At 56.4% G+C, this 26,453-nt stretch overlaps 1 protein-coding gene across 3 annotated transcripts in view; it reads right to left on the reverse strand.

Annotated features, from left to right (window-relative positions):
* SHANK1 (SH3 and multiple ankyrin repeat domains 1) overlaps positions 1–26,453 on the reverse strand; it is a 60,353-nt gene that overhangs the window by 24,897 nt on the left and 9,003 nt on the right. The window contains exons 9-22 of one of the 3 annotated variants that reach the window (XM_054464894.2): positions 20,459–20,536; positions 20,144–20,210; positions 19,524–19,854; positions 18,483–18,676; positions 13,659–13,772; positions 13,405–13,480; positions 12,912–12,938; positions 5,015–5,097; positions 4,662–4,786; positions 3,655–3,790; positions 3,314–3,394; positions 2,750–2,773; positions 2,463–2,531; positions 1,960–2,078 (exon numbers count right to left, since the gene is read on the reverse strand). In XM_054464894.2, coding sequence (XP_054320869.1) covers positions 1,960–2,078; positions 2,463–2,531; positions 2,750–2,773; positions 3,314–3,394; positions 3,655–3,790; positions 4,662–4,786; positions 5,015–5,097; positions 12,912–12,938; positions 13,405–13,480; positions 13,659–13,772; positions 18,483–18,676; positions 19,524–19,854; positions 20,144–20,210; positions 20,459–20,536 — 1,524 coding nt within the window. The remainder of the gene's footprint in view (positions 1–1,959; positions 2,079–2,462; positions 2,532–2,749; positions 2,774–3,313; positions 3,395–3,654; positions 3,791–4,661; positions 4,787–5,014; positions 5,098–12,911; positions 12,939–13,404; positions 13,481–13,658; positions 13,773–18,482; positions 18,677–19,523; positions 19,855–20,143; positions 20,211–20,458; positions 20,537–26,453) is intronic. The other 2 variants (XM_054464895.2, XM_054464896.2) reach the window with 2 other exon arrangements.

Genomic DNA, 26,453 nt, shown 5'->3' on the forward strand with positions numbered 1-26,453 from the left:
CTGGAGTGCAATGGCGCGATCTCGGCTTACTGCAACCTCCGCCTCGTGGGTTCAAGCGATTCTCTCGCCTCAGCCTCCTGAGTAGCTGGGATTACAGGCACATGCCACCACATCCGGCTAATTTTTGTATTTTTAGTAGAGATGGGTTTTCTCCATGTTGGTCAGGCTGGTCTCGATCTCCTGACCTCAGGTGATCAGCCCACTTCAGCCTCCCGAAGTGCTAGGATTACAGGCGTGAGCCACCGCACCCAGCCTCCTACTCTTGATTTTTATAAAAGTACAAGCCCCTCCAGAGCACGAGGGATTGTGGATAGACTTCAGGGGCCTGTGCACTTGTACAGGAAAAAAAATCCTATGTCTTCATTTTCATCATCCTCCAGCAAAAACTCAACCTTTCCTCAACTAAATATGTAAGCAGCAAACCATGCTAGTTTCAGCAAGACCCATGCCTGTATCCCCAGTAGGAATCACAGATATTTCCATATCCCATCACAGTGGTGCAGATTTCCCAAAATAGTGTTTATGCTCCTCGTGATTTTGAAATTAGAGTTGTTAAAATCCACCGCCAATGTCTAACATGTTGACAAAAAAAGATGATATTATGATATCACAAATTTTGCTTTTGAAAAATATTTTGAGAACTACATTTTAGTGTAACTGGCCTCTTTTGTTATTTTATGCTATGCATTTATAAGCATTATTCTGGGAAGGACTATGGCAGCCTGCCAAAGAGATTCACGACCCCCTAAAAGCCAAAGGACCCAGTTTTAGAGTAAATGGACCCCTGACCACTACGTGGTGGATGTGGCCAGAGGATGGGGACTGGGCAGAGAAGAAGGAAGCGGGAAGGGAGGATTAAGGCAGAGCGTGGCCTCTGGAGGAGACAGTTGGAGGGTAAGGGGTGGCACTGGCAGGCCTAGTGGAGGATGTGTTGGAGGGAAGGCACACAGCCCAGTGGAGTAGGGGCAACATCCAGGAAGGGACCAGCAGGACCCTACTAGGATAGCCAGGGCTGTGGCAGGACCATGGGTTCGGAGGGCTGCCTGCCTGGGTTAAAATCCCTCCTCCTTCCTTGAGTCTCAGTTTACCCCTCTGTAAATGGGCTAACAACCTCGTGTACCTCCCAGGATGAATCTAAGGAATGAATGAGATAATCCATATAAAATTTGGTGTCTGGCTGGTGGCGCACACCTGTAATCCCAGCACTTTGGAGGGCTGAGGCAGGCAGATCACTTGAGGCCAGGAGTTCGAGACCATCCTGGCCATGATGGCAAAACCCTGTCTCTATTAAAAATACAAAAATTAGCCAGGCATGGTGGCACACACCTGTAATCCCAGCTACTCAGGAGGCTGAGGCAGGAGAATTGCTTGAACCCGGGGGGCAGAGGTTGCAGTGAGCCAAGCTTGCCCCACTGCACTCCAGCCTGGGCGACAGAGTGAGACTCAGTCTCAAAATAAATAAATAAATAAAAATTAAAAAATAAAATAAAATGCAGTGTCCCCCAAATTATCAACACCCCCTACAGGGTGGCCTCTGGTTGTGGGGAGAGGCAGACAGAGTGGCGACAGACATGACCATTCATATTTTAATAAGTACTACATGTTGGGTATCTATTATTATGCTGGGGAATCTCCATCCATGACATCATTTTGCCTTCCCTGAGACCCTTAAGATGGGACACAGAGGGACAGAAAGAGGTGGGGCAAGAGCGCAAGTATAATAGCAGGGGTGGGAAGTGGAGAGAGAAAAGGACAGAGATGGGATTTGAGGGAAAGGGACAAGGAGGAAAGGAGGTCCCCAAAGTTGGGAGAAAGGAGGAAACCCTAGGATGCGTGTCGCCCCTCCAGGACCAGCCTAAAGCACAGGGGCGTCAGGAGGGTTTTGGAAAGAGAAAGGCTCCAGGTTGGTGTGTGAACCGCCTCCCCCCTGGCAGTTCCTCCCCACACCAGGCCGCCTACCTCAGTGGCAAAGAAACCTTTGGGTCGGTGTTTGCCCAGGGACGCGAGGCCACCGGGCCCAGGGCTCTCGCTTGCACTGATGGTCTGTTGAGCTGCGGCCAGGATTTCGTCCAGTTTGTCTAGGGGGAGATGAACAGAGGTGGGAAGACAATGAAATGAAGTTTGCCTTGACCCGGGCAGCAAAGGCCAGAGCTGCCGCCCGCAGTTCATCCAGCACCTGGATCAACCAGGAAAGGGCAGCCCTGTCTGGGTCCAGGTGGACGGGCAGTCCCGCTTGGAGACACAATCTCCCAGCCCGGTGGGCAGCACCCAGGGTGGGAAGGGGTGCGGGCAGGGAACGGGGCAGCCGTCAGGAGAAGGCGGGCGGAGGGAGGGGAGGTGGGATCAAGGCCTCTCTGGGGCAGGAAGGTGAGGGGCGCCGTGGGGTTCATGGTGGGACAGGGATGCAGCGGATGCCGGGGCTGGGGCCCGGCAGTCCGAGGAGCAGGGCTGGGCCGTCTTACTGAGAGCCATCTGATACACGGTCCGCTTTTTCTCCATGCTAGGAACCGGCGCCGGCTGCTGCTCGTACTCTGTGGGCAAGGAACACGGATGAAGCCCAGGGAGCCCCTGGGGGCGGGGCGGAGCGGGCTCGGCCTGTGGGCGTGGCCAGCAGGTGCGGGCCAGTGGGCGTGGCCAGCGGGCGCGCGCATGCGCGAGAGGGGCAGTGAGGGGCCGGGGTCAGGGAGGGGCGAGTCCGCCGGCGGGGTCGGGAGACGGGGGCCCTCCCGCCAGTCCTGTGCCCACTCACCACTCTTCTTCTTCCAGGGGGAGACTAGCCCAGGGGAGAGGCAGTAGAGGAGCCAAGAGTTAGGACGTCAGGGGAAGGCGAGGGGCCCCCTCTCTGGAAGCCCACCTCCCTCGGGGCCCCGGGTTGGGGGCGGTCAGCTGTCCGACCAGCCTCCTGTCAGGGGAAATGGGACCCCCAGGTCCACTCGGCCTCGTCTGGAGGGAGGGGCTCGCTTTCCTCTGTTATTGGGGGTTGGGGGGAGCTGGTGGAGGGAGAGATGTTGAATGGGGCTTGGGGGTGAGGTGGGACAGAAGGAAGGAGACAGAGACCCGCAGAGAGGGTACATACAGACCCTGAGAGAGACCCCAACAGAGAAACAGATACAAGAGCACAGAGGAAAGTCGTCTCTCAGACACCCCTTCCCAGAGACACACACACACAGGCCAGAGTCCGACCCATGGACTGGGGACAGGATGAGGACAAGGACCCCCGGTCACTAACAACACTAACGAACTCAAGGGATGGTCCAGCCCTCCTTCCCCTCTCCCCCCCGGCCCCCTGGCCTCAGCAGCCCCGCAGGCTCACCCATCTCCTCCAGCTCTGAGGTCATAGATTTGGAACGCAGGGAGATGGTTGGGGGCGGCAGCCGCTTGGCCTGCTGGGGTGCTGAAAAGGTGATGAGGGGAGGCATCAGTATCATGGGGGAGACGCCCCCACCACCCTCTACCACCACAGGGCTCCCAGGGCTCAGAGAATAGCCGATGCCAGCGTGCTGAGCCCTCCCTGCCTCAGTTTCTCCCCACAAGGGTCATGGAGAAGCAGTGCTAGGGAAGGGAAGGCCTTGGGCAGCAGCACCCGGCCCTGGGGCTCCCGCGGGGCTGAGCCTGCTGGCAGTGGGGTGGCTGCGAGAGTGGCCACAGGAGCACCTTTCTTGTGCACTGCCTCATCCATGTCCGGGTGCCTGGTGACCATCACCACCTTCACCATCAGCGTGTTGCCCCCTTGGCGGATCATGTTCACCACCTGTCGGTGGCCGACCTTCACCACATTCTGCCCATTCACCTGTAGCACAGACACCCCCAGATCACACAGAGTGGACGAGGGGAGGGGTGCTTGCAGCTTCAGAGACGCCAAGGAGGATGCCTCCTGCGCTGCCCTCTCCATGGCCCTCGGGCTACGTTCCCCTCCCTCCGACCCTTCATACCACCGCCTCCCTGGGCAAGCCCCCTTTCCCACCCTCCCTGGCCCCAGGGTTGAGGAAGAGGCTCAGCCTACCCTATTCACTTCCCCCTCCCCCCTGGGCAAGCCCCCTTTCCCACCCTCCCTGGCCCCAGGGTTGGGGAAGAGGCTCAGCCTACCCTATTCACTTCCCCCTCCCTCCTTGTCCCCAGTATTTATTTATTTATTTATTTACTTTTATTTTTAAAAGGCAGGGTCTCTGTCTGTCACCCAGGTTGGGGTACAGTGGCACAATCATGGCTCACTGAACCCTCGACTTCCTGGGCTCAAGCAATTCTCCCACCTCAGCCTCCTGAGTAGCTGGGACCTCACGCACACAGCACCGGCTAATTTTTTTTTTAAGAGACAGGGTCTTGCTATGTTGCCCAGGCTGGTCTCAAACTCTTGAGTTCAAGCAATCCACCTGCTTCAGCCTCCCAAAGCACTGAGATCACAGGCATGAGCCGCTGTGCCTGGCCATCCCCCGGTATTGTGTATGTGTTGGGGACAGCTCTGTGTCACTCTTTTGAGATGCCTCAGAGGCCTTTAGATGGAATCGCTGGGGAAAGCAGAGGCTGGCTGGGGGGTGGGCAGGGGGCTGGGAATCCTGGTGCCAAAGGAGAATAAAACTGGGCAGCCAGATCCTGGTGTGAATCATAAGGGGGTCTGGGAACTTGTCACAGGGTCCCAGGGAAGAGAGGGGGCCTGGACTCACCTCGATGAGGAAGTCTCCCATTCGCAGTCCAGCTCGCCATGCCACGCCACCCTCGTCCACTGACTCCAGGTACTGCAGCGCCGGGAAGGCCGGGGTGGGGGTGAACTCCTCGATGGGGGTCTGCGCTGCAGACAGGGAGGAGCCGGCGGGGTCGGAGGGGAGGGGGTGGAGAGGCCGAGCAGGGGATGGGGCTCAGACCCAAGTCACGGAGGCCTCACCGCAGCTGAGGGACCAGCACCCCGGGGTGGGGTGGTGGGTGGGCTGGGGTCCCTTCCCCTTTCCAGCCCCCCTTTCCAGCCCTGCTTCTGGGGTCACAGAGCCCTTCTCCCATCCCCTCCCCGGCTGGCACTCACCCTTGGCCCCCCGGAGCACGAACCCAAACCCCTCACTGTCCTTCTTCTGCAGCAAGACTGTCTTCTCCTTAATGATGTAATCGCTGGCAGGGAGGCAGGAGAAATGGGGGGGTGGTGGGGGGAGTGGAGAAGACATCATGAGACACAGAGCCTGTCCCCCACCCGGCAACCCAGAGACCCAAACCTCTGCTCCAGGGCCGTTAATTGCATCTCCTAGGATCTCTGTCACCCACTCTGTGTGTGTATGCTAGCAGCAGCCCCGATGGGCTTCCCCCTCAGAGCCGGCATGCTCTCTCTCTCACTCCCTCTCTCCTCATTCATCCATCCATGCATCCATCCACCCATCCATTCAGCACCAGGCACAGTGGGGAGGATGGGGAGAAGAGCTTCCAGATTACCAGACAGCCAGGCTTGGGTCCCTGCTAGTCACTTCCTGCCTATGACCTTGAGCCCACAACTTTAACCTTTTGTGCCTCAGTTCCCTCATCTATAATGAGGGGCTATCACAGATCCTACCTGATGGGGTTGCGGTCGGAATCCAGTGGGGGTAATACACATTTAGTATTTCGCACAGTGCCTGGCACATAGTAGGTGCTCAATACGATCTGCTCGATGTCCTTAGGTCAGAGTGTTAAGTCAAGAGGACTCATGTACTTTGATGATACCCCTCAAAATTCCTTTATATATATGTCACCTCCCAAGGACCCCACGCAGGGTAAAGTTGTTAATTCTGCACTGCCCAATATAGTGGCCAGTAGGTGCCTGTGGCTGTTTTTATGAAAGCTAATCAAAATCAAATGGAAAAATTCAATTCCTCAGTCACAGTGGCCATATTTCCAAGTGTGCAGAAGCTGCACGTGGCTGGCGGCCACCACATTGGACAGTACAGATATAGAACATTTCCATTGCTGTAAAGCTCCCCGTGGACAGCACTGTCTTCTGTATTCCCTGGTGCATCTCAAATGGAGCTACTGCATGCAGTCAGCATATTCTATTATAGTAAAATGCAAAGCACCAATGAATATGGGTGGTACTTTCCAGTAAAGCCATCAAATGCCACCAGCACATTTGGATAAGGCTCACGTACCCAGGAAATGTCAATGAAACTCAGATACAGTTCATGGATCTCAATGCTCAGTCAAACAGCCCCAAACTCCTGACATGACCACTGTACACCTCAGGAATACACATCCATTCCATTCCCAGAGGATCCAACACCCCAGTCTACAGCAGGAATACTCAGACACCCTGGCTGCAGCCCCACTGCCTTCAGAATACCCAAGAACACTCAGGAGTCACTGGAACACGTGCTCTGCTGTGCCCAGCTTCCTTCAGCACTGTCTAAAGCCCGTCCCAGGGCACACTTGTAGCACCTCCCACCCTCACAATCCCAGTGTGTTCCAATAATACCCAGATCCCAGTAACATCCATGTGGCCCTAATATACTCCAATCATAGCCAAGCATGCTCCCCAATTACCTGCCCCCACGAATTCAGCAAAGCAGCCCTCCTCGAATACTCCAGCATGTTTCGGCAACCCCCACACATCCCAGTATGTTCCAATAATAACTCCCCCTCACTCGGATCTCAGTGTATTCCCATAACACGCCCTCTGAACACATACATCCCAGGAAACGCCAATAATACTTACTGTGCTCCACTGTATTTAGGTACCACCCCCACAAGCACCCCTGTATGCTCCCAGGACCCCCATGGCTCCCCTTGTAAAAATCCATACATTTGCACCGCGGCGACAGGGTTTTGGATGTGCACGTGTCCTCCCTTCCTGCCACCACACTCCTTGTGGCGCCTCAGTGCACCTAACACCACGCATGTTCACATGTACATACTCCAGCAACAGTCCTCGCTCAAAGTTCATCACAGTCCAGTAAAGTCATCCACACCATACCCGCCATGTCTTCCTTTCCTGGATAGAGAGGTGTTGGCAGAGAAGGAGGGAAGGGGCTGAAAGGGGTGAATGAGGGTAGGAAAAGGGAGAGGGGAAGGGAGGAAAGGGGCCAAGAAGGCTGGAACAGCGAGTGGATGGGGAAACTGGACACAGAAATTGACTCAGAGGTCAGAGCTGCCTGTTTCTAACCATGCATTCTGTAATGTCCCCATTCTCACCTTCTTAATCCTCCTCCTGTATCTCTTCCAGGTCTTCAAGGCCCCCCCAGCAGCCAGCAGCACCCTTCCTCACTGGAGGCAACCTCACTTTCTTTCACTCATGCCACAAACCCCTCCCTTCCTCCATCTTTCTCCCTCCCCTCTGGAATCTCTCTCTTGCCCCCTTATCAGCCTCATACCCCATACATAAGCCTTCCCCAAATGTCAGCCAATATAGTCAATAAAACTCCCATGTCAATATGCCAAGAAGGAGCACTTGCCTTTGGCTGGGCAGTATCTGAAGCCCTTCACAGATAGATCATTAAATTGTCTTCTCATAACCAGCCTCTGGGGCAGGGACAAGTACCAATTCCACTTTATCTATGTATTTATTCATATTTTTTGAGACAGAATCTCACTCTCTTGCCCAGGCTGGAGTGCAGTGGCACAATTACAGCTCACTGCAGCCTCAAACTCCTGAGCTCAAAGGATCTTTCAACTTCAGCCTCCCAAGTACCTAGGACTACAAGTGCTTGCCACCACGGCCAGCTAATTAAAAAAAATTTTTTTGGTAGAGATGGGGTCTCACTATCTTTCCCACGCTGGTCTCGAACTCCTAGACTTAAGCAGTCCTCCCACCTCAGCCTCCCAAAGTGTTGGGATTACAGGCAGGAGTTGCCACACCCAGCCCTAGTTTCACTTTATAGGTGAGGAAACAGAGGCACAGAAAAGTTAAGTAACTTGTCCAATGTCACACAGTGAGTATCACTCTTCAACAATACCCAAGAGAATACTCGGGTAACTGCAGTGGTAATACCCTCCACTCCACAGCACCGAAATACCTTGAGCACGTATGTCCGTCTGCTCGGAATCCACCCTGAGCTCGGCCCTGCAGCACCTGGAGTTTATCCCAGGGTGTGGCAGTAACACCGTGACAATGAGGAACACTTATCGAATTATTACTGAATGCCACCCATGATTCCAAGCACTTTGCATTTATGTATTTCCATTTATGTATTCAGTTAGTCCTCACAACAACCCAGGGAAGGGTTGACTGTTATTCTTCCCATTTTATAAGTGGGGAAACTGAGGCACAGAGAAATAACTTGCTCAAGATGACACCAGCTAGAAAAATCTCAAAGCCAAGATTTGAATTCACCAGAGGTAACCTATATATATATATATATATACCAGTGGTGATCTGAGGCGAGGAGGGGAGTCCAACCACATCCAGACCCACCCTGTTCCTGCTTCTCAACCACCCCCTATCCTACACATGCTCCATTCCCCTCTCTGCTCCATGACTCCCTCACCCAATCCCCAGCTAGGACATACGTGGTGTTGCCCTCATCCCACCACAGTCTCCTTGGACTTCCCAACTGCTCTCTTGCTCCCACAGCTCCATGTACCTCTAAACTCCCTCTCTCCAACTCCTGTGTACCCCTCCTCTCTGCACCTCACTCCCTACTCCTCCATGCCATGTTGAGGTTCCACATCGCCCTAACCCACCCCCCTCATCCCTGACTCCCACAAGCCCTCCTCACACCCCATGGAGCCATCCCCCCATTTCCCATGTCCCCTGACACACCCTACCCCCCTTTCCCCCAAAACATCCTCCTCAGACCTCTGTGACCTCCTCACCCTTGTCCTGCGACCTCTCCCTCATCCTTTGGCCTCACCCTTCCCACACCCTCTTGCACCTCCGTAAGTAATCTCCCTGGCTCCCCTAAAGCACCTCTGGTCCCTTTCATACTTCCCAGGTACCCGCTTTTGCATCCGTGGAAACCTCTACCTATTTCTGCCCCCTCGACTCACTTCACCACATGCCCTCCCGCCTGCGTTTACTGGCAGCTGCGTTTCATTTACATTCCCTGCGTCCTCTTGGTATTCTCCCCCTACTGCTCAAATCCCCACCCCCAAATCTCCCCCACTTTCCCTGAATTCCCTCCCCGCCCCATTTCTCTGCTCCGAACCCTCGGTGCTCCAGCCTCCACCCCTCCCCCACTTCAGTATCCCCACTCTCCCCTGTTCCATTCTCAACCCTGCACCTCCTACCCAGACCCCTCTAGTCCCTCCCCCTTGCCCCCCATCTTGGCTGCCCCTGCAGCACCCCATTCAGGCTCCCTCTGGCTGACTACCTGCCCTGCAGGAGCTCACACAATGCTTTTCCCCAGGCCATCCCTCAGCGACCCTGAGCGGCCTCAGGAGCTCAGCAGCCAGCTCTTGTTCACTGGATCCCACACACAGGGGCACTGCAGCGGCCTCCCCTCCCCTCCCCACCCCAACGTCCCTCTCACACACCAAGGGTCCGCCAGCCCAGAGCCTGCTGCTGTGCACGGCGCACCCCCAACCCCGCACTCAGCCCCTTCCCATGTACCCGTGTCCACCGCCTGCCCAGAGGCCCCCACACAGGGACGCCAGCCCCCCTCCCCATGCTGAGAAGTGGCACACGCAAGCGGATGCGGCTCCTCATGCAGCTCAGCCGGGGCTCAGCACACGTGCCCCACATGGGCAGAGGGCAGAGCCAGTGACTCAAGTGCCCCTGACATGCACAGACCCCCGGGGGCAAGGGGGCAGGGGGGAGGAGCACATGGGGACAGAGACACAGGATGGACCCTTGAAGTAGGGACCTGTGGGGGAGGGGCGGGCCAGGCCCAGGAGGGTGGGTGTTGGGAAGCACAGCCGCAGTCCCTGGGACAGACCCACTCCAGCACACACCACACACACACACACACACAGAGTCCCAGACAGCCTCGCTGTCGCTCCAAGTCATACAGAGACAGACGCTGTCACACAGGGACACACAGATGGACACAGTTGGGGAGTGGGCTGGGAGCCCACCATCTCTCCATTTCTCTCTCTCACTCACACACACACGCACACACCCGCACGCGGCTGCAGGCAGTCACACACACGCACATCGACACAGCCACACTGACACACGCACCGTCGCACAGTGACACGCAGCGGAAAAAGAGGAGGGGAGGGGAAGCCGGGGGCGGGATGCGTGTGTGATGGAGGGGGGATGACTGTGAATGGGAGAGAGGGGTATGAATGGGGGGACTTGCCAACACCGTGAAGAGGTGTGGGGATGTGGGGATCAGAGGGACAGGGGCCTGGGATGTAGGCGGATGCGGGTAAGCCACGGTGGCTCCCCACAGGGAGGGCTCCGGGGAATGGGGGCGCTAAGGGCGGCAGAAAGGCGAGTGGGCTCCAAATCCTGGAGGGGGGTCGGTTTAGGGGGCCTGCTGGGAGGAAGGTCTTGGGGGAAGAGCAGAGGGGGGCCTGGAAGGGCCTGTGAGGGGGTGGAGGAAAAGATTCCCAGGGCTGACGAGTGCGTATTAGGGGGGAGGGTCGGGGAGTGGGTTCCAGGGAGGAAGATGGAGAGGAGAAGGGTTGAGACCAGGGGCCTGAAAGGGATTTCGGGCTGAGAGAAGGTTAGAGAAGAGGAGCGGAGGGGAAGGGGCGGGTTGGGGGAAGGGGAAAGGCCCTGGGGCTGGGGATTAGCGGCGGGGGAGGGTCGCCACCGCGGGCCGGGGCCTGCCGGCCGGCCCGCAAAGCAGGGGGCGGCGCGCTCCGTTACCTGTAGATGTACCAGACGCTGCGCCGCCGGGGCCCCAGGGCTGGCCAGCTGGAGGACAGCGCGGGGGGCGGCTGCGGCAGGGAGCTCCCACCGGGGCCGCCCCCGAGACCCCCGCCGCCGACCGCAGACAAAGCCATCGCCGCCGCGGCCCCAGCCCCGGCCCGGGTCCCGGTGCCGGCCGCCCCCGCCGCCGCCGCCGCCGCCGCGTCCCCGTACCCGCTCGGCCGAACCCCCGTGTCCGGGCCCCCAGGCCCCGCCTCATGCTGACCCGCGCCGGGAGGGGGGAGGGGGAGGGGGCGCGCACCCCCCCCCGCGGGAGGGAGGGCAGGGCCGGGGGCTCACATGCCGGGGGGCGCGGGGGCGCGGGCCGCGGGGGCGCGGGGCGCGGGGTCGGGCCGCGGCGGTAGCGCGAGGACCGCGGACGGCGCCGGCTTCAGCACCGCGGACAGCTCCGGAGGCGGGCGGCGGGCGCGAGGCTTAACCCCTTGGCGTCCTGCGCCGGGCGGCGGAGGGGGCCGGGCAGGGGGGAGGGGGCCGGGAGGGGAACGCGGGGGCCCCCTTGGCGGGAGAAGGGGGAGGGGCGAGGCTTGGAGGGGGGAGGAGAAGGGGAGGCACTTCCGGTCTGAGCCCCCCCCTTAATCTCCCTCCCCCCTCCAGAGCCCTCCCGCGCAGGTGCAGAGCGAGAGAGCGCGGGGAGAGGGAGGCACAACATCACACAAGATGCCTCGCAGCCGCGTGCGCGGACGCGCGGACGGAGCCCTGCTTCCCCGGCAGGGACACCGCGGGTGAGAGAGGCCCCAGGCGGGGACACGCAGCCCACCACCACAGACCAACACGCAACGCACCTCGACACGGTCGGCAAGAAAGGCCAGGACATTCAGACTGGGCCCCAAGGCCATGAGCAACACCCCTCCCCCACCAGAGAAGCCCAGGCGGAGGGGCGAACACACCACCACAGCTCCCCGAGAGAGCGTGGACCCCGAGCCAGCGCGAGGAGGGGGCGGCACACGCCAGGAGGGGAGACACACGGAGGAACCGCCCAGCTCCGGCAGGGAGGCTGGGGTTGGGCCCTGGCTGCAGGGCGCACCGCACGGCACAGGCCAGGCCAGCGCAGACAGGGTCCGGGAACAGCGGGGAGGCAGGAGGAGGGGAAGCTCAGACGCACCACACACAGAGCAGCACGTGGGAGCCAGCGAGAGGCACGGAGGAGTAGGGGAGGAAGCCCATTGACGAGACAGAGTAGAAGGAGGAAGCTGAGGGTGACGGGGACCACCTGCATTCAGCTAGTAGGGCAAGTGACCCCCACAGACGGAGGCCAAGGAGAGACCCAGAGAGACACTGGTAGACAAGAAGCAGAGGCTGACATAGAAGCTCGGGGTGTGGGGGGTGTACCCCAATACTCACCCGGTGCCCAGAGCCGGAGACGTGCCAGGCAAACACGCACAACGGTCAAGCGCCTCAGACACTCGGGGCGCAGGGTGGCACCCCAGCCCCACCCTCTCTCCCCATGTTGCCATTTCTCTGTCCCCCCCATCCCCGACCCATCCCCACTGGCCAGAACACAGACACATAGGTTTGGACACATTTAATGGAAGGATGCTACGCACAAGGGGACCCTTCCCTGGATTGGGGGGAGCAGTGGAGGAGAGTGTCATATTTTAGACACCAAATTATGACCCTCCCTCCCCCACAGCCCTGTCCTTCTGGAGGCCCAAGCCCTGGAATCCTCCCCTCCTCTGCCCTTCCCTCCCCCAACATCCCAGGTCCTGAATCTCAGATCAATCAGACAGACGCACATGCATGCACACACGTTAATGTGCGAGCACACACGCACAGTGACATGCACGAGAGGGACGGATGTGTGCAGAGACCCACCTGTCCATGTGTGTGAGCAGACTCACTGACATGCCCTGCAGTGCTTGCCCACAGATTCAGAGAAGCACAGATGTGCAGAGCCAGCCCCACAGTAATCATAGCCACAAAGGCACCAGTATATACAGAGCAGGGCGGACCCTCCAGCCCCGGGCATAGGTACAGGTACATCCAGGCCACACATGCACACAGATGCTTGTCATGCACACCTACAGAGACACACGTTCACACACCGAGAAACCTCAGCTCTGGTCGTGCACACACACGTTCACACGCCCCCCAGGCACCCCGTCCTTCCCCTTCTGACCCCATCCCCTCCCTGCCCCTCGCCTCTCACCTCCCTGGGCCAATCCCATCCATTAAGCTTCCGAAGCAAGTCAGCCAGCAGCCAGGGAGGGGAAAGGTGTCAGTGCACCCCTCTCCTCACCCCAATCCCACCCAGCCCTGACTGCACCCTCCCCACACCGGTGCATGGGACACACACATTCCCACTGCACATGACTGCACAGAGATGGGGCACATAAAGGAGACAAGGGCCTCCAGCCAGCCAGACATAAGAGCGCCCCAGCCCCCCCCGGCATCCCCACCCTGCCCTGACCACCCTGTTGTCTCTGGCTACCCCAGAGCTGGGCAGTCTTAGTGGCTGCCGAAGATGGTTTGGGGTTGGGCTGTGCTGTCTGAAGCTAATTCTGGCTTATCCCACCCCTGGATAAAACTTTAGAAGGAACAGATTAGAAAGGGGGCTTAGAGGTGATGGAAATATTTATAGGCATACATTGTGAAGGGAACTTGGGGTGAGGGGGGTTGCCCGAGGGTGTAAGGACATTTACCTTGGGGCATCAAAGCTGTCGTAGGAGCCCACGGTATAATGCCGGAAGAGTCTCTTTGCCTTGTCACTGCGGCTTTCTGCAGGGGGACAACAGACAACCTTGGACTCTTGTTTTGGAAACCGCAAGCCCAGCCCTAGAGCTCCTGGCCCAAGTCTTCCCATCTACCTCCCAGTACCCCACCCCCATTAGGAAAGGAAAGGAGTGGACATGGGAATCCTAGGGTCCATTGAACACTGCTGGGGGTTCCGCATTACCTTGCTTGCTCTCCTGAGAGCGATTTGCCACTTCTTCCAGGCAGTCAGAGGGGAACCAGCCAACACGACCTTTGACCTGGCCTTCCCAGAAGCCTCCTTCCCCGATGCTAAGTACTGGATGGGGAATGGGGACATAGAGACATTTCTGTGTTTCTGTGCTGCCCCTCAACTGCCAACACACTCAACTTACAGCATTCCCACAGTTACCAGCTCCTGGCCCAAGGGCATCCTTAATAAACGTCTGAGGAAGGGGTGAGGAGCTTGGGGGAGACCCAAATCATATCACTCTTGCATTCTAGTTTCTGGATCCAATGAAGATGACAGGCATTGGGGAAGACGACTGTGTTCCATAACATGATCTTCCTAGGTTAGGGGCAGGTCCACAATTGGTCCTTGTCTCCCCTGGTAACTGATGACAGCTCAGTTGTGTAATTCCCCTTCACCCTCCTAGGCTCTGTGGACTTAGATCACGGATGGGGGGACAAGCTCTACCTCACCCTCCCATCACTGTCCCTGCCACCTCCCAAAGTCTCCTTGCCACTTAATCTTCAGTCCTTTGTCCCCAGACCCCTCTCTCTGTCTCTCTTTGCCTCTCCTGGCTCTAGAAGGGAGAAGAGATTAGAATCACCTCTTTCCTTCTCTCCCTCTCCCCTAATGGAAGCTGCTTCCCCCTGCCCACCCTCCCAGGCCCCACCGCTTCCCCATTTAGCAAACATCGCAGACTCTGTTACATGCCTGCTGCTGAAAAACAGAGATGTATGACAAGAACAGCTAATGTTTATCCAACTCGCACCTGGGCCAGAACCCTAAGAGGGGCCACTTTCATTATCCCCCTTTTACTGATAGGAACACTGAGGCTTGGAGAGCCAAGATCATTTGCTGAAGGTTACAAGGCTAGTAACTGACAGATCTGGATTTGAACACAGCTCAGTCTGCTTCCAGAGGGCATACTTTCAGTCACTCATGTGCTGCTACCTCTCCATGCAAGGGCTTCAGTGCATGACAAGGGCACCAGTGGCAAACACATGGTCTTCCATTTCTCTGGCATTTTTCATGACTCTGCCCCCATTCAGCCCTTCACATAGTTTCCTTCCTCGTTCAACCCTTATGCCTACCCAGGTAGGTAACAACTGTTTTTCCATTTTATAGACAAAGAAGCTGAAGCGAATGTGGAGAATACCCTTGTCAGGAGATGGCTCCAGCTATGCTAGGGGTTGAGTTGGGGCCATCAGATGTATTCCCCTCCATAAACTGCCTCCCTTGAGAGCATCTGGGGAGACCAAATGAGGGGAAGCTGAAAGTCGTGGAAGAGAGCAGGAGATGGGTTGTCAAGAGGACTGGGTTCTTAGCTGGTACTGCCATGCCTGGCTTGGTGGTCTTGTAATCAATCATTTGTTCACTGTAAAAATAGTTAGTGCCAGTCATGAGTCAGGTACCAGGGTAGACACTGTTGAATATAATCAATGTTGTTCCTTCCTTTGAGGAGCTTCCAGAGCAGTGGCCAATAGAGGCATAACTATACAAGTGACTGTATGATTGGAAGTTGGGGTCAGAGCTCAAGGGAAAATAAGAGGGTGTTTGGAGAGAAGCCAGATGGGAGTATATAACTTATAGATAGCAAAGGGGTCCAGGGAGGTGTCCCTGAGGTGTGACATATAGGCTGAGACCTGAAGGATCCTAGGAGCTGGGGAGGCAAATAGAGCATGGAAGAGTTCCAGGCAGAAGGACCAGCATGTTTGAAGAGTTTGGTGTACAAGAAAGCTTGGGACATTGGAGGAATGGAGGGGTTGGTATATCGGAGGATTGGAGGATTGGAGGGCTCAGGGCATTGGGGGATTGGAAGGCTTGGGGCATTGGAGGAATGGAGGGGTTGGGGCACTGGGGAATTGGAAGGCTCGGGCACTGGAGGATTGGATGGCTTGGGCCATTGGGGGAATGGAGGGCTTGGGGCTTTGGGAGATTGGAGGGATTGGGGCATTAGAGGATTAGAGGGTTTGGGGCATTGGAGGATTGGAGGGCTCGGGGCATTGGGGGATTGGAGGGCTTGGGGCATTGGAGGGTTGGAGGACTTGGGCACTGGAAGACTGGAGGACTCAGGGCATTGGAGGATTGGAGGGCTCGGGGCATTGGAGAATTGGAGGGCTTGGGGCATTGGAGGATTAGAGGGTTTGGGGCATTGGGAGATTGGAGGACTCGGGGCACTGGAGGATTGGAGGACTCGGGGCATTGGAGGATTGGAGGGCTCGGGGCATTGGGAGATTGGAGGACTCGGGACATTGGAGGATTGGAGGGCTCGGGGCATTGGGAGATTGGAGGACTCGGGGCATTGGAGGATTGGAGGGCTCGGGGCATTGGGAGATTGGAGGACTTGGGGCATTGGGAGATTGGAGGACTCGGGACATTGGAGGATTGGAGGGCTCGGGGCATTGGGAGATTGGAGAACTCGGGGCATTGGGAGATTGGAGGACTCGGGGCATTGGAGGATTGGAGGGCTCGGGGCATTGGGAGATTGGAGGACTCGGGACATTGGAGGATTGGAGGGCTCGGGGCATTGGGAGATTGGAGGACTCGGGGCATTGGAGGATTGGAGGGCTCGGGGCATTGGGAGATTGGAGGACTCGGGGCATTGGAGGATTGGAGGGCTCGGGGCATTGGGAGATTGGAGGACTCGGGGCATTGGGAGATTGGAGGACTCGGGGCATTGGAGGATTGGAGGGCTCGGGGCATTGGGAGATTGGAGGACTCGGGGCATTGGGAGATTGGAGGACTCGGGACATTGGAGGATTGGAGGGCTTGGGGCATTGGAGGACTGGAGAGAAGGATGAGGTCCCTGGAACCTTGTGGGTGAAAGGAAGAGTCGCACGAGATGAGGTTGACAAGGTGGGCAGAGAGGCAGCTTGGAGGCCAGGTTAAGACTCTGGGCTTTGATTCTGAGAGTAGCAGGAGTCGGCTACCTCATCGGGTTGTGTGAAGCTCAGTGACATTGTGGATGTGGGCGTGCTTTGAGGCAATTAAGTCCCTCTAAACGGAAGATGAGGATATAAAAACAGAAGGCAGTGTGTTCTCTCCCTGCATAGAAGCATTGAGCTTGTAGCTCAGCAAGATACTGCCTATGGTCCTCTGCCTGCCCGGAAGGTCCTTTACCTCTGGCCTCAGCTCACCTTTCTTTTCTCCCATCTCCCCCAACCCCACATGCCTACGTCCCAGGCAGCTGGCCCTGAAGGAGCTGCACCTGGCCCCCACAGTAGCTCCTGAATTTGATCATTCATTCACTCATTCATTCACCCAACATATGTGCATTAAAGCCTCCTGTGTGCTGGGTCATTAAACTGAACCCTAGAGACCCAGAAACCAATGACTTATGACCTCACCTACAGGAACTCAGGCTATGGGAAGAGAGACTACGAAACACATGCTGTTACACAGCCCACCTGACGTTCTGACCCCCGAATACCCTTCAAGGCCTCACTCAAGTTGACCTATGGTAGGATCCTCCCTGCTTACTCAGGGGCCCAGGTCTCTCTCCCCTAAGTGCCTGAAGTAGGGGCCGCTTAGGAAAATGATGGCTTTTTTTTTTTTTTTTTTTGAGATGGAGTTTCACTCGTGTCAGCCAGGTATGATCTTGGCTCACTGCAACCTCCGCCTCCTGGGTTCAAGCAATTCTCCTGCCTCGGCCTCCCAAGTAGCTGGGATTGCAAGTGCGTGCCACCACACCTGGCTAATTTTTTTTTTTTGGTATTTTTAGTAGAGATGGGGATTCATCATGTTGGCCAGGCTGGTCTTGAACTCCTGATCTTAGGTGATCCACCCGCCTCGGCCTCTGAAAGTGCTGGGATTACAGGTGTGAGCCACCTTGCCCGGCCAAATGATGGCTCTTATATGGCACTTGTTATGTAGGAAACATTGGTCTAAGTGCTTTACATGATCTGACTCCTCTAATCCTCATGAAAGTCCCATTTTACAGATGAAGAAACTGAGGCCCAGAGAAGTCACTTGGCTGAGGCCCAGAGAAGTGGGGTCTGGATTTGAACCCAGGCCGCCAGGCTCTCAACCTCTATACCGCTCAGCTCCTGGGCAGCCTAGAGTCTGGCAAAGAATTGTTCCAATGCCTCGTATTAACGGCCACACCTGCGGCACATGGTAGTCTCTAAAGCATCCTTCTATCCAAGAACACGTCAGCAGCCCTGCAAAGCCTACAAGCAAGGGAGACTGGCTCCACTTTCCAGATGAAGGCGGAAAAACCAAAGGGAGGTAAACCCTGATAACAGCAACCACCGTTTTGGGAGGCCTTGCCACGGCCAAGCATCTTACATCTGCCAGCTCACCGGGGCCCTAGAAGTAGGTCCCTGCCCATCTCTCAGTTGAGGACCCCTGGCCAGATGCAGGAGGCAAAGTTAAGGCTGCTCAGCCTCACGCTTTGCACCAGGTGGCAGGAAGGACTGTGGGCTTGGACTGAGGACCTTGGGCAAGTGGCTTCACCTGTGTGAGGCTCTGTTCCTTCAACCATGCAATGGGGCCCATGACCTCCCTCCTCAGAAAGGGCCATCAGGAGTCTAATGAGACGATTTGGTGAGACGTTCCAGCCATGCCCTGCACAGAGCATCAGTGTCCCACAGTGGGACACGGCTGACTTCACTGCCTCCTGACAGGGTCATCTCAGCTACACTCCATGGTCCTCCAGGCCTCAAGGGGTGTCCTGGGGCTCTCTGAGGTCTCCAGAGTGCATGAGATACTCCAGGAGCCCGAGAATGGTCTGCTCTCTGCTCCACATTTTCCCTGATCGCCCCCACAGCCCAGCCCAGGCCCTGCTTCCACCTTGGGTACCTTTGATCTTCTCGCCCTTGCTCAGGGAGATCTCCCCCTCGGCTTGGGCCTGGTAGGACTTCACAGCCATGAAGGAGCGTCCGGGTACCGCTGAGTAGAGCTTCCTCCGCCTCCCGCGGCTGCCCAGGGAGCCCCCGGGGCCCCCTGAGCCCCCCGTGCCCCCGGCTGGCCCTTCCCGGGGTGTCCCGCTGGAGCTGCGTACACAGAGGGCATGAGAGGCAGGGGAGGGTGGAGGGAGGAGACACCTCTGGGAGGACAGGGGTCCTTGGGTGGGGGAAGAGGACGGCGCATCAGGGTGGAGGAGGGAGGGTTTTGCCAGCACTGGCGTCCTCCAGGGAAGAGGGCATTTGGGGGCTCCCTCTGCCTGCCCGCAGCTGCCCCAACCAGCCCCCTCTCCTGCCTCCTGGCTTCCGGCTCTGCCCCCTCCCACGGTCCTGTGCGCACCGCCTGATTCAGCTTCCTGAGGCTGAGCTGGGACTGTGTCATCCCTCCGCTCACGAGCCTTCCGCGACTCCCAGCTTCCTCCTGGGTCAGGTCCAACTCCTCTGCCCGCCGTTGCCAGCCTCTCCCCCACTTCCTCGGGACACGCCTGGCTGGCCTTCGCCTCCTTCTCACCCTCCTCTAGCCAGGTGGGCTCCCTGACCCCGGAATGTCCCTCGCCCCCTCCTCATCCTCCCTCCAGAGTGACCTCTCTGTCTCCCCCAAGTCCCTGCCACCCCCCCATCCTCTTCCTGTTCAGCTTCCCTCCACCTCACCCTATCATTCTGTCTGTCCCCAGGGGCTGGGGCCCATGTTTCTTTGGGGTACCCTCTGCCTGGGGCCCCTGTCCTGGAGCAGACGTCCAGCTAACATGTGGTGCACTGGGGATGGAGTCAGGACAGTAGCTCCCAAGGCCTTACTTTACCCCAAGGTGACACTAGGGACTTGGATGGATGAGGGCCTACAGAGGAAGGCAGCTGGGCTGGCCTCGGGGGAAGCCGCCCATCTGGAGAGGGGATTTGATGGGGCTGGGGACTGTGGAGCCAGGGCTGCCTCCCCTACCTGGGCCGGCCTCGGGGCTGCCTCTTGGCGTCCTCAGGGTGCCTCCCTCGGGATGGAGAGCGGGCCCTGGCACCCCGGGGGCTGCTGGCACTTCGGAGGGTCCCGCTGCTGAGCTTGGTGGTGGGGGCCGAGGGCTGCGACTGGCCCTGGGACCCTGAGGTAGGGCCAGGGGCCCCAGAGGACGCGGCCCCCGGGGCGGAGAACACCATCCAGTCGGGCAGCGCCATGCTGGTGTCACTGTTGGCCCGCAGCAGCGCCGGGGGCACCGTCAGCCCTGTGCCTGGGGGCCCCCGTCGCCGGGCCGCGTACTTGGGGGACTCCTGGAAGGGCACTGAGAGGGCACAGTGGCGGCGGGGGGCAGATGTTAGGGGAGAAAAGGCAAGCAGGGGGCCATGCGGGGGCAAGAGATGGTGGGAGAGAGGCATGAGGGAGAAAGACAGAGATGAGAAAGGGCGGGGGGCCTGGAATTGCTCCCCCACCACCATCCAGACATTTTTGGTCCTCTAGGGTTTTCTCCATCCTATCCTGGCTCCCAAGTCAGGTCCCCCAACTTCCCCATCCGACCATGAAACCCCAACGGCCCCAGGTTCTCTGTGCAGCCCCAGCTCCCTGTCACTCACCCACATCCTGTTCTCGGTGGTTTCGGATCAGCTCCCCCAGCTCAAAATTCCCAGCAATCACTGCCACCTGGAGGGAGGGGGTAGAGGCAGGTCGGCGGAGGGTCCAGGCAGCAGACAGACGGCAGGAAACATGGCGAGGTCCCTGGCCCGACCTAAACCTTCCACTCCGACAATGCCACCCTCCATCTTCTTCCAGCTTCCCCTCCACGGCCTGTCTCCTTGCTTTCCTCATTGTCCCCTTCCTTATCCACTGGGTGTCACTGTCACCCTTTCCTTAGCCCTGGAAACTTCAGCACATCCCCTGCAGCCCCAGACCTGGAAGGGGGTCTGTCCGTTGTTATTCTTCACATCCTTGTCGGCACCTCGATACAGGAGGATCCTGGCACAGGTCTCCTGAGGGTAATGGCCAGTGGCACAGGACAAAGAGAGAGAAAAAAAATTAAGATCACCGTGAGTAGATACAGGTACTGTGCTAAGAGCCTCAGGAATAAATACTCCACCCTAAACCCGCACCACTCAGGACAGCAGCCACCTGCCAGGTACAGACCAGGAGCACTTTAGTTTAAACGTGGCCGGCCCAAATGGAGATGCACCATGCATGTGAAATACACACTGGATTTCAAGGATATGCCATATGAAAACAAGAAAGAATTTAAATGTCTATAGCCAGGCGTGGTGGCTCAAGCCTGTAATCCTAAGACTTTGGGAGGCCAAGGCAGAAGTTCCAGACCAGCCTGGGTGACATAGTGAGACGCCCCCCATCTCTACAAAAAAATAAACAGAAATTAGCCAGGCATGGTGGTGGGTGCCTGGAGTCCCAAATACTTGGGAGGCTGAGGTGGGAGGATCGCTTGAGCTCTGGAGTTCGAGGCTGCAGTGAGCTGAGATCAAGCCTGAGTGACAGAGCAGGGACTTATCTCCCCCCCAGAAAAAAAAAAAATGTCAGGTGTGGTGATACACACCTGTAATCCCAGCACTTTGGAAGGCTGAGGTGAGCGGATCACTTGAGGCCAGGTATTTGAGCCCAGCCTGGCCAACATGGTGAAACCCCGTCTCTATCAGAAAATACAAAAATTAGCCAGGCGTGGTGGCGGGCGCCTGTAATCCCAGCTACTCAGGAGGCTGAGGTGGGAGAATCACTTGAACCCAGGAGGTGGAGGTTGCAGTGAGCTGAGATCCCGCCACTGCACTCCAGCCTGGGTGACAGAGTGAGACTCTGTCTCAAAAAAAAAGTAATAATTTCTGTATGGATTCTACATTGAAATGATAATGTTTTAGATACACTGTTATAAGTAAAATATGTTGTTAAAATAAATGTCACCTAATTATTTTCCCCTTCTCTTTAACATGGCCACTAGGATATTTGAGGGCATTTAGGGTATGTGCTCATGCTATGTTCCACTGGATGTTAGGGCCGGATAATCCTTTGGTGATTCATTGGTTTGTGGAGGGTGTTCTGAGCCCTGTGGGATGTTGAGTAGCATCCCTGGTCTCTACCACTAGATGCCAGTAGCACTCCCCTCCCCAGTCATGACAACCAAAAATGTCTCTAGACATTGCCAAGTGTCCCCTGGGAGACAGAAGCTCCCCGGTTGAGAACCACAGGTCTAGACCTTACGGAGGCTTACCGTATTACGTGCCAGGTGCTTGGCACTTTAGAGGCAGAAGCTCATTGAATTGCCCAACAATTCCAGGACATGGAAATTGTCTCTATTTTACAGAAGAGGAAACTAAGGCTTTCAAAAGAGCCCAAGGTGGGCCAGGGGTGGTGGCTCACTCCTGTAATCCCAGCACTTTGGGAAGCCGAGGCGGGAGGATCGCTTGAGCCCAGGAGTTTGAGACCAGCCTGGGCAACACGGTGAAACCCCGTCTCTACAAAAAATTTTAAAAAATTAGCCTGGCGTGGTGGCACACGCCTGTAGTCCCAACTACTTGTGGGGCTGAGGTGAGAGGATCACTTGAGCCCAAGAGGTCGAGGCTGCAAAGATCCTTGTTCATGCCACTGCACTCCAGTCTGGGTGACAAAGTGAGACCCTGTCTCAAAAAAAAAGGGGGGGGGGTGGGGAGGCTCAAAGTCACACAGCTGGTGATTATCAGCCTTGGATTCGAACCCAGATCTCTCTGACTCCAAAGCCTTCTATCTTAATCACACTTTCTGCCAGGCCCAGAAGGAAGGGGACACACATTGTGGAGGAAAGGGTGGGGGCAGGACTGGGCCAGTGGGGACAGGGATGCCTTCTACATTCAGATCAATTTCTCACCAATGTCAATCACATGGCACCCATCATCACTCTTTGGGCTAAGCACAAAGTCCATGCCATGGCCTAGGAAGGTTAGGGTTAGCTGAGCTAACCTGAGCTGCCTGCCCTGCCACTCCCCACCCTGACCCTCACCAACTTCATCTTCTACCACCTGCCCTTGCTCCCAGGCTCCAGCCATACTGGCCACCTCCTTCCTCTGACAGCACACTCGTGCCGCAGGACCTTTGCACGGCTGCTCCCTCTGCTTGGAATCCTTTCCCGCTAGATCTCAGCATAGCTTGCTTCCTCACTTCGTTCAGGCTTTTGCACAAATGCCACCTCTTCAGAGAGGTCTTCTCTGGCCATCCTGTCTAAAAAAAAACCCTTGTCCTCTTCCTTGCTTTATTTATTTTTATTTATTGATTTATTTATTTTTAAAATTTTTTTGAGATGGAGTTTCGCTCTTGTCACCCAGGCTGGAGTGCAGTGACACAATCTCGGCTCACTGCAACCTCTGCCTCCCAGGTTCAAGCGATTCTCCTGCCTCAGCCTCCCGAGTAGCTGAGATTACAGGCACCCACCACCACATCTGGCTAATTTTTGTATTTTTAGTACAGACAGGATTTCCCCATGTTGGCCAGGCTGGTCTTGAACTCCCAACCTCGGGTGATCCGCCTGTCTTGGCTTCCCAAAGTGCTGGGATAACAGGCATGAGCCACCGTGCCCAACCCTTTGCTTAAGTTTTTAGTACCACACTGATGTATGTGCCAGGCACTCTAAGCCAATGTTAACTCATTTTCTTTGTAACCCCGTCTCCCTGAAATTCCATTGTCTCAGTAGTGTCTCTTCTCCTCTACATCATAAGCTGTACAGGGGCATGATTTTGCCTGTGGCACCCACCACCTGGATTAATGCTGGACCCACAGGAACTGTTCGGTAGGAGGAGTGTCCTCTCCCTTTTATCTTGGCCTGGCCAAAGCCAACTTGGCCTCCAGCTCAACTCTACCTCAGTGCCCTCTGATGCTAATTTAACCACCATTTCCCAAGCACCTCCTTGATCTTACCCTTCCACATGATAAATCCACCAAGGGGTTTGTATGGGCCCATGTTACAGGACAGGTTCAGAGAGGGCAGATGCTATGCCCAAGACCACACAGCCAGTTAGTGAAGCAGTTAGGATTCCAACCTGGCCTTCTTCTTTTTTTTTTGAGACAGAGTCTTGCTCTGTTGCCAGGCTGGAGTGCAGTGGAGTGATCTCGGCTCACTGCAGCCTCCACCTTCTGGAGCGCAGTGGCACGATCTCGGCTCACTGCAGCCTCCACCTCTTGGGCTCAAGCAATCCTCCTGTGCATCTGGCCTTCTGATCCTATGGTTCACCTGTCTCATATGAATGGACGATTCTGACTGCCAAAGTCACACATCAGGCAGCAGAGTTAGCCCAGTGTGTGTTCTGGGTGTGTTTGTGAGTGTGTGTGTGCATGTGAGTCTGTGTATGCCCGTGTTGCTGGCCAACTAGACTGTTAACTCCTGCCATGTGTACTTTTGCGTGTTTTTCTTTTCTTTTTTTCTTTCTTTTTCTTTTCTTTTCTTTTTTTTTTTTTTTTTTGAGATGGAGCCTCGCTCTGTTACCCAGGCTGGAGTGCAATGGCACGATCTCAGCTCACTACAACCTCCACTTCCTGAGTTCAAGCAATTCTCTGCCTCAGCCTCCCAAGTAGCTGGGATTACAGGCGCCTGCCACCACGCCCAGCTAATTTTTGTCTTTTTAGTAGAGACAGGGTTTCACCATCTTGGCCAGGCTTGTCTTGAACTCCTGACCTCGTGATCCACCAGCTCAGCCTCCCAAAGTGCTGGGATTACAGGTGTGAGGCACCGCGCCTGGCTTTTTGCATGTTTTCACACCCCCAACCCCCACACTGGGGGCACAGGGCCAGAGCACAGCCCCTAAGCTCACCTGCTCATCATCTTACTCTTACAAAGCTGAGAAGGTGTGCAAGTCAGAGTTGATGGCTCCCTCCCCTAGGCACCAAGAGAAACTCGCATTTAACGGCATCCTAGCACTTATCTCATGCCGTAGCCATGATTTGCTTACACGTCTGCCTCCTCACCAGACTGTGAACTCCCACCCCCCCCAACCCCGCCCTCGCCCTCCCCAGGCCAGATGCTGCGTCTGATTCATCTCACATCCCCAAGGCCTGGTGCTGTGTACATAGTAGGTGCTCAAGGAATGTGCATGGAAAGGATGAGGATGGAGGATGTGGGGTTGAGTCAGTCAAAATTCATTTGTTCGAGTCATTCATTCATTCGTTGAGTCATTCAGTCTGTTGAAACAAGCAAACACCTGTTGAATGCTCTGAGCCAGGCACTGTGCACAGTCTTGGTGGAAATCCAAGAGGGCTGACCCATCATTCATTCACTCATTTTCATTCATTCATTCACTCACTCAACAAAGATGCAGCTAGGCCTGCTGTTTGCTGGGGTCCTGGAACAGAGCAAGTAATCCCACTCAACCCCGACCCTTGAGGTGCTCACAGCCTAGACACGGATCTGACCTTCACCACCAAATGCTAGACGGGCATATCAGGAGGCCAAGGTGGCAGAGACTGAGGAAAAACTGTCAGACTCAGCCCTGGCTCTTGGAAAGCTTAAAGCCTGGGAGGAAGACAAGGGGGGAAATGGAGGAATCAAGTTCGTATGTGTTATGCATCGATTTGTTAAGCCCATGGCAAAGGCAAGAAAACCTACTAACCCACTTGATCCTTCTGCATGGTGGATATTTATTGAATTATTTTTTTGAGACAGAGTCTCGCTCTATCGCCCAGGCTGCAGTGCAGTGGCATGATCATAGCTCACTGCAGCCTCCACCTCCCAGGCTCAAGCGATTCTTCTGTCTCAGCCGCCCGAGCAGCTGGGACTTCAGGTGCACGCCACTGTGCCCAGCTAATTTTTGTATTTTTTCATAGAGAGTGGATTTTCCCATGTTGCCCAGGCTGGTCTCCAACTCCTGGGCTCAAGCCATCCTCCCGCCTTGGCCTCCCAAAGTGTTGGGGTTACAGGCATGAGCCACCGTGCCTGGTCTAATTCTCTATACTAAAATTTCTCTGTTTATCTGAACGGTACAGTTTCTGTCTCTCGACTGGACCCTGACTGACACTGGTGATGGTAACAATGACAATTATTATTCTGATGGCTGCCTTCCAGGGATGAGCACTTAGTATACACGATGGCTCATCCTCTTCAATAAAAGCTGGCGTTATTCCCATTTCAGGAAGGAGGATGGAGCCTCAGAGTGGGAGGGACTTGTTTGCTCCCCACCCCCATCTGCCTGTGGGGCCGGGGCTTCTTCCCCCTCAGCAGCTCGAGGGCCTGGGAGTCAGAGGATTGGTTGTGAGGTCTGTGTCGCAGAGCAGAAGACAGAAGCACGCAGGGAGAGAAGTGCCGGCACCATGTTGGTTCGGTTTGACAAACACTGAGTCTTCCCTGGGCTCCAGGCATACTGCTGGCTGCCACGAGGCGGCACGTGGCCACCCGCCAAATCCCCAGCACTGCAAGTTCTGCCGAGGCAGAGGGGGCTGAGGGCTGTTTTGGAAGACTTCCTGGAGGAAGGGGGCTGACAGACCAGCTCTGTCATGCTAGCGCCTGTCTCTCTAAGTACCCCCACCAGCTGCCCTTCAAGGGCAGGAAGCATCAAGAAACAGGTGGGGAGATTGAGGCTTTCCATGGGGCTGACCTGCCCAGGATCATCTGCAGCTCAGGTGGCTAAAGTACCAGAGGTCATGACATTGAAAGACCCGGCTCTTGCCAACCAGCTGCCACGAGCCCCCCTGCCTGCTCCGTACCTCTCCTCTCCTAGGAACTCCAGAAGTGGGGGTGTTCTTCCCGTCTCCCTTCAGCACTCCCTTCCTGCTCAGGGACCCAGGTTGTCAGGACCCCCAAGGTCCTGAATTGCTGAAACTCCCACCCCACTGTCATTCCCTTCAGGGGCCACAGGGGCTTCACATTGGCCTTTCTCCCATGCCCTGCCGTGCTGCCACGTGGCACCTGCACACACCACTGGCTGAATGGAGACA

Source organism: Pongo pygmaeus, chromosome 20 (genome assembly GCF_028885625.2).
Source record: "Pongo pygmaeus isolate AG05252 chromosome 20, NHGRI_mPonPyg2-v2.0_pri, whole genome shotgun sequence".
In the NCBI taxonomy this organism is placed as follows: Eukaryota; Metazoa; Chordata; class Mammalia; order Primates; family Hominidae; genus Pongo; species Pongo pygmaeus.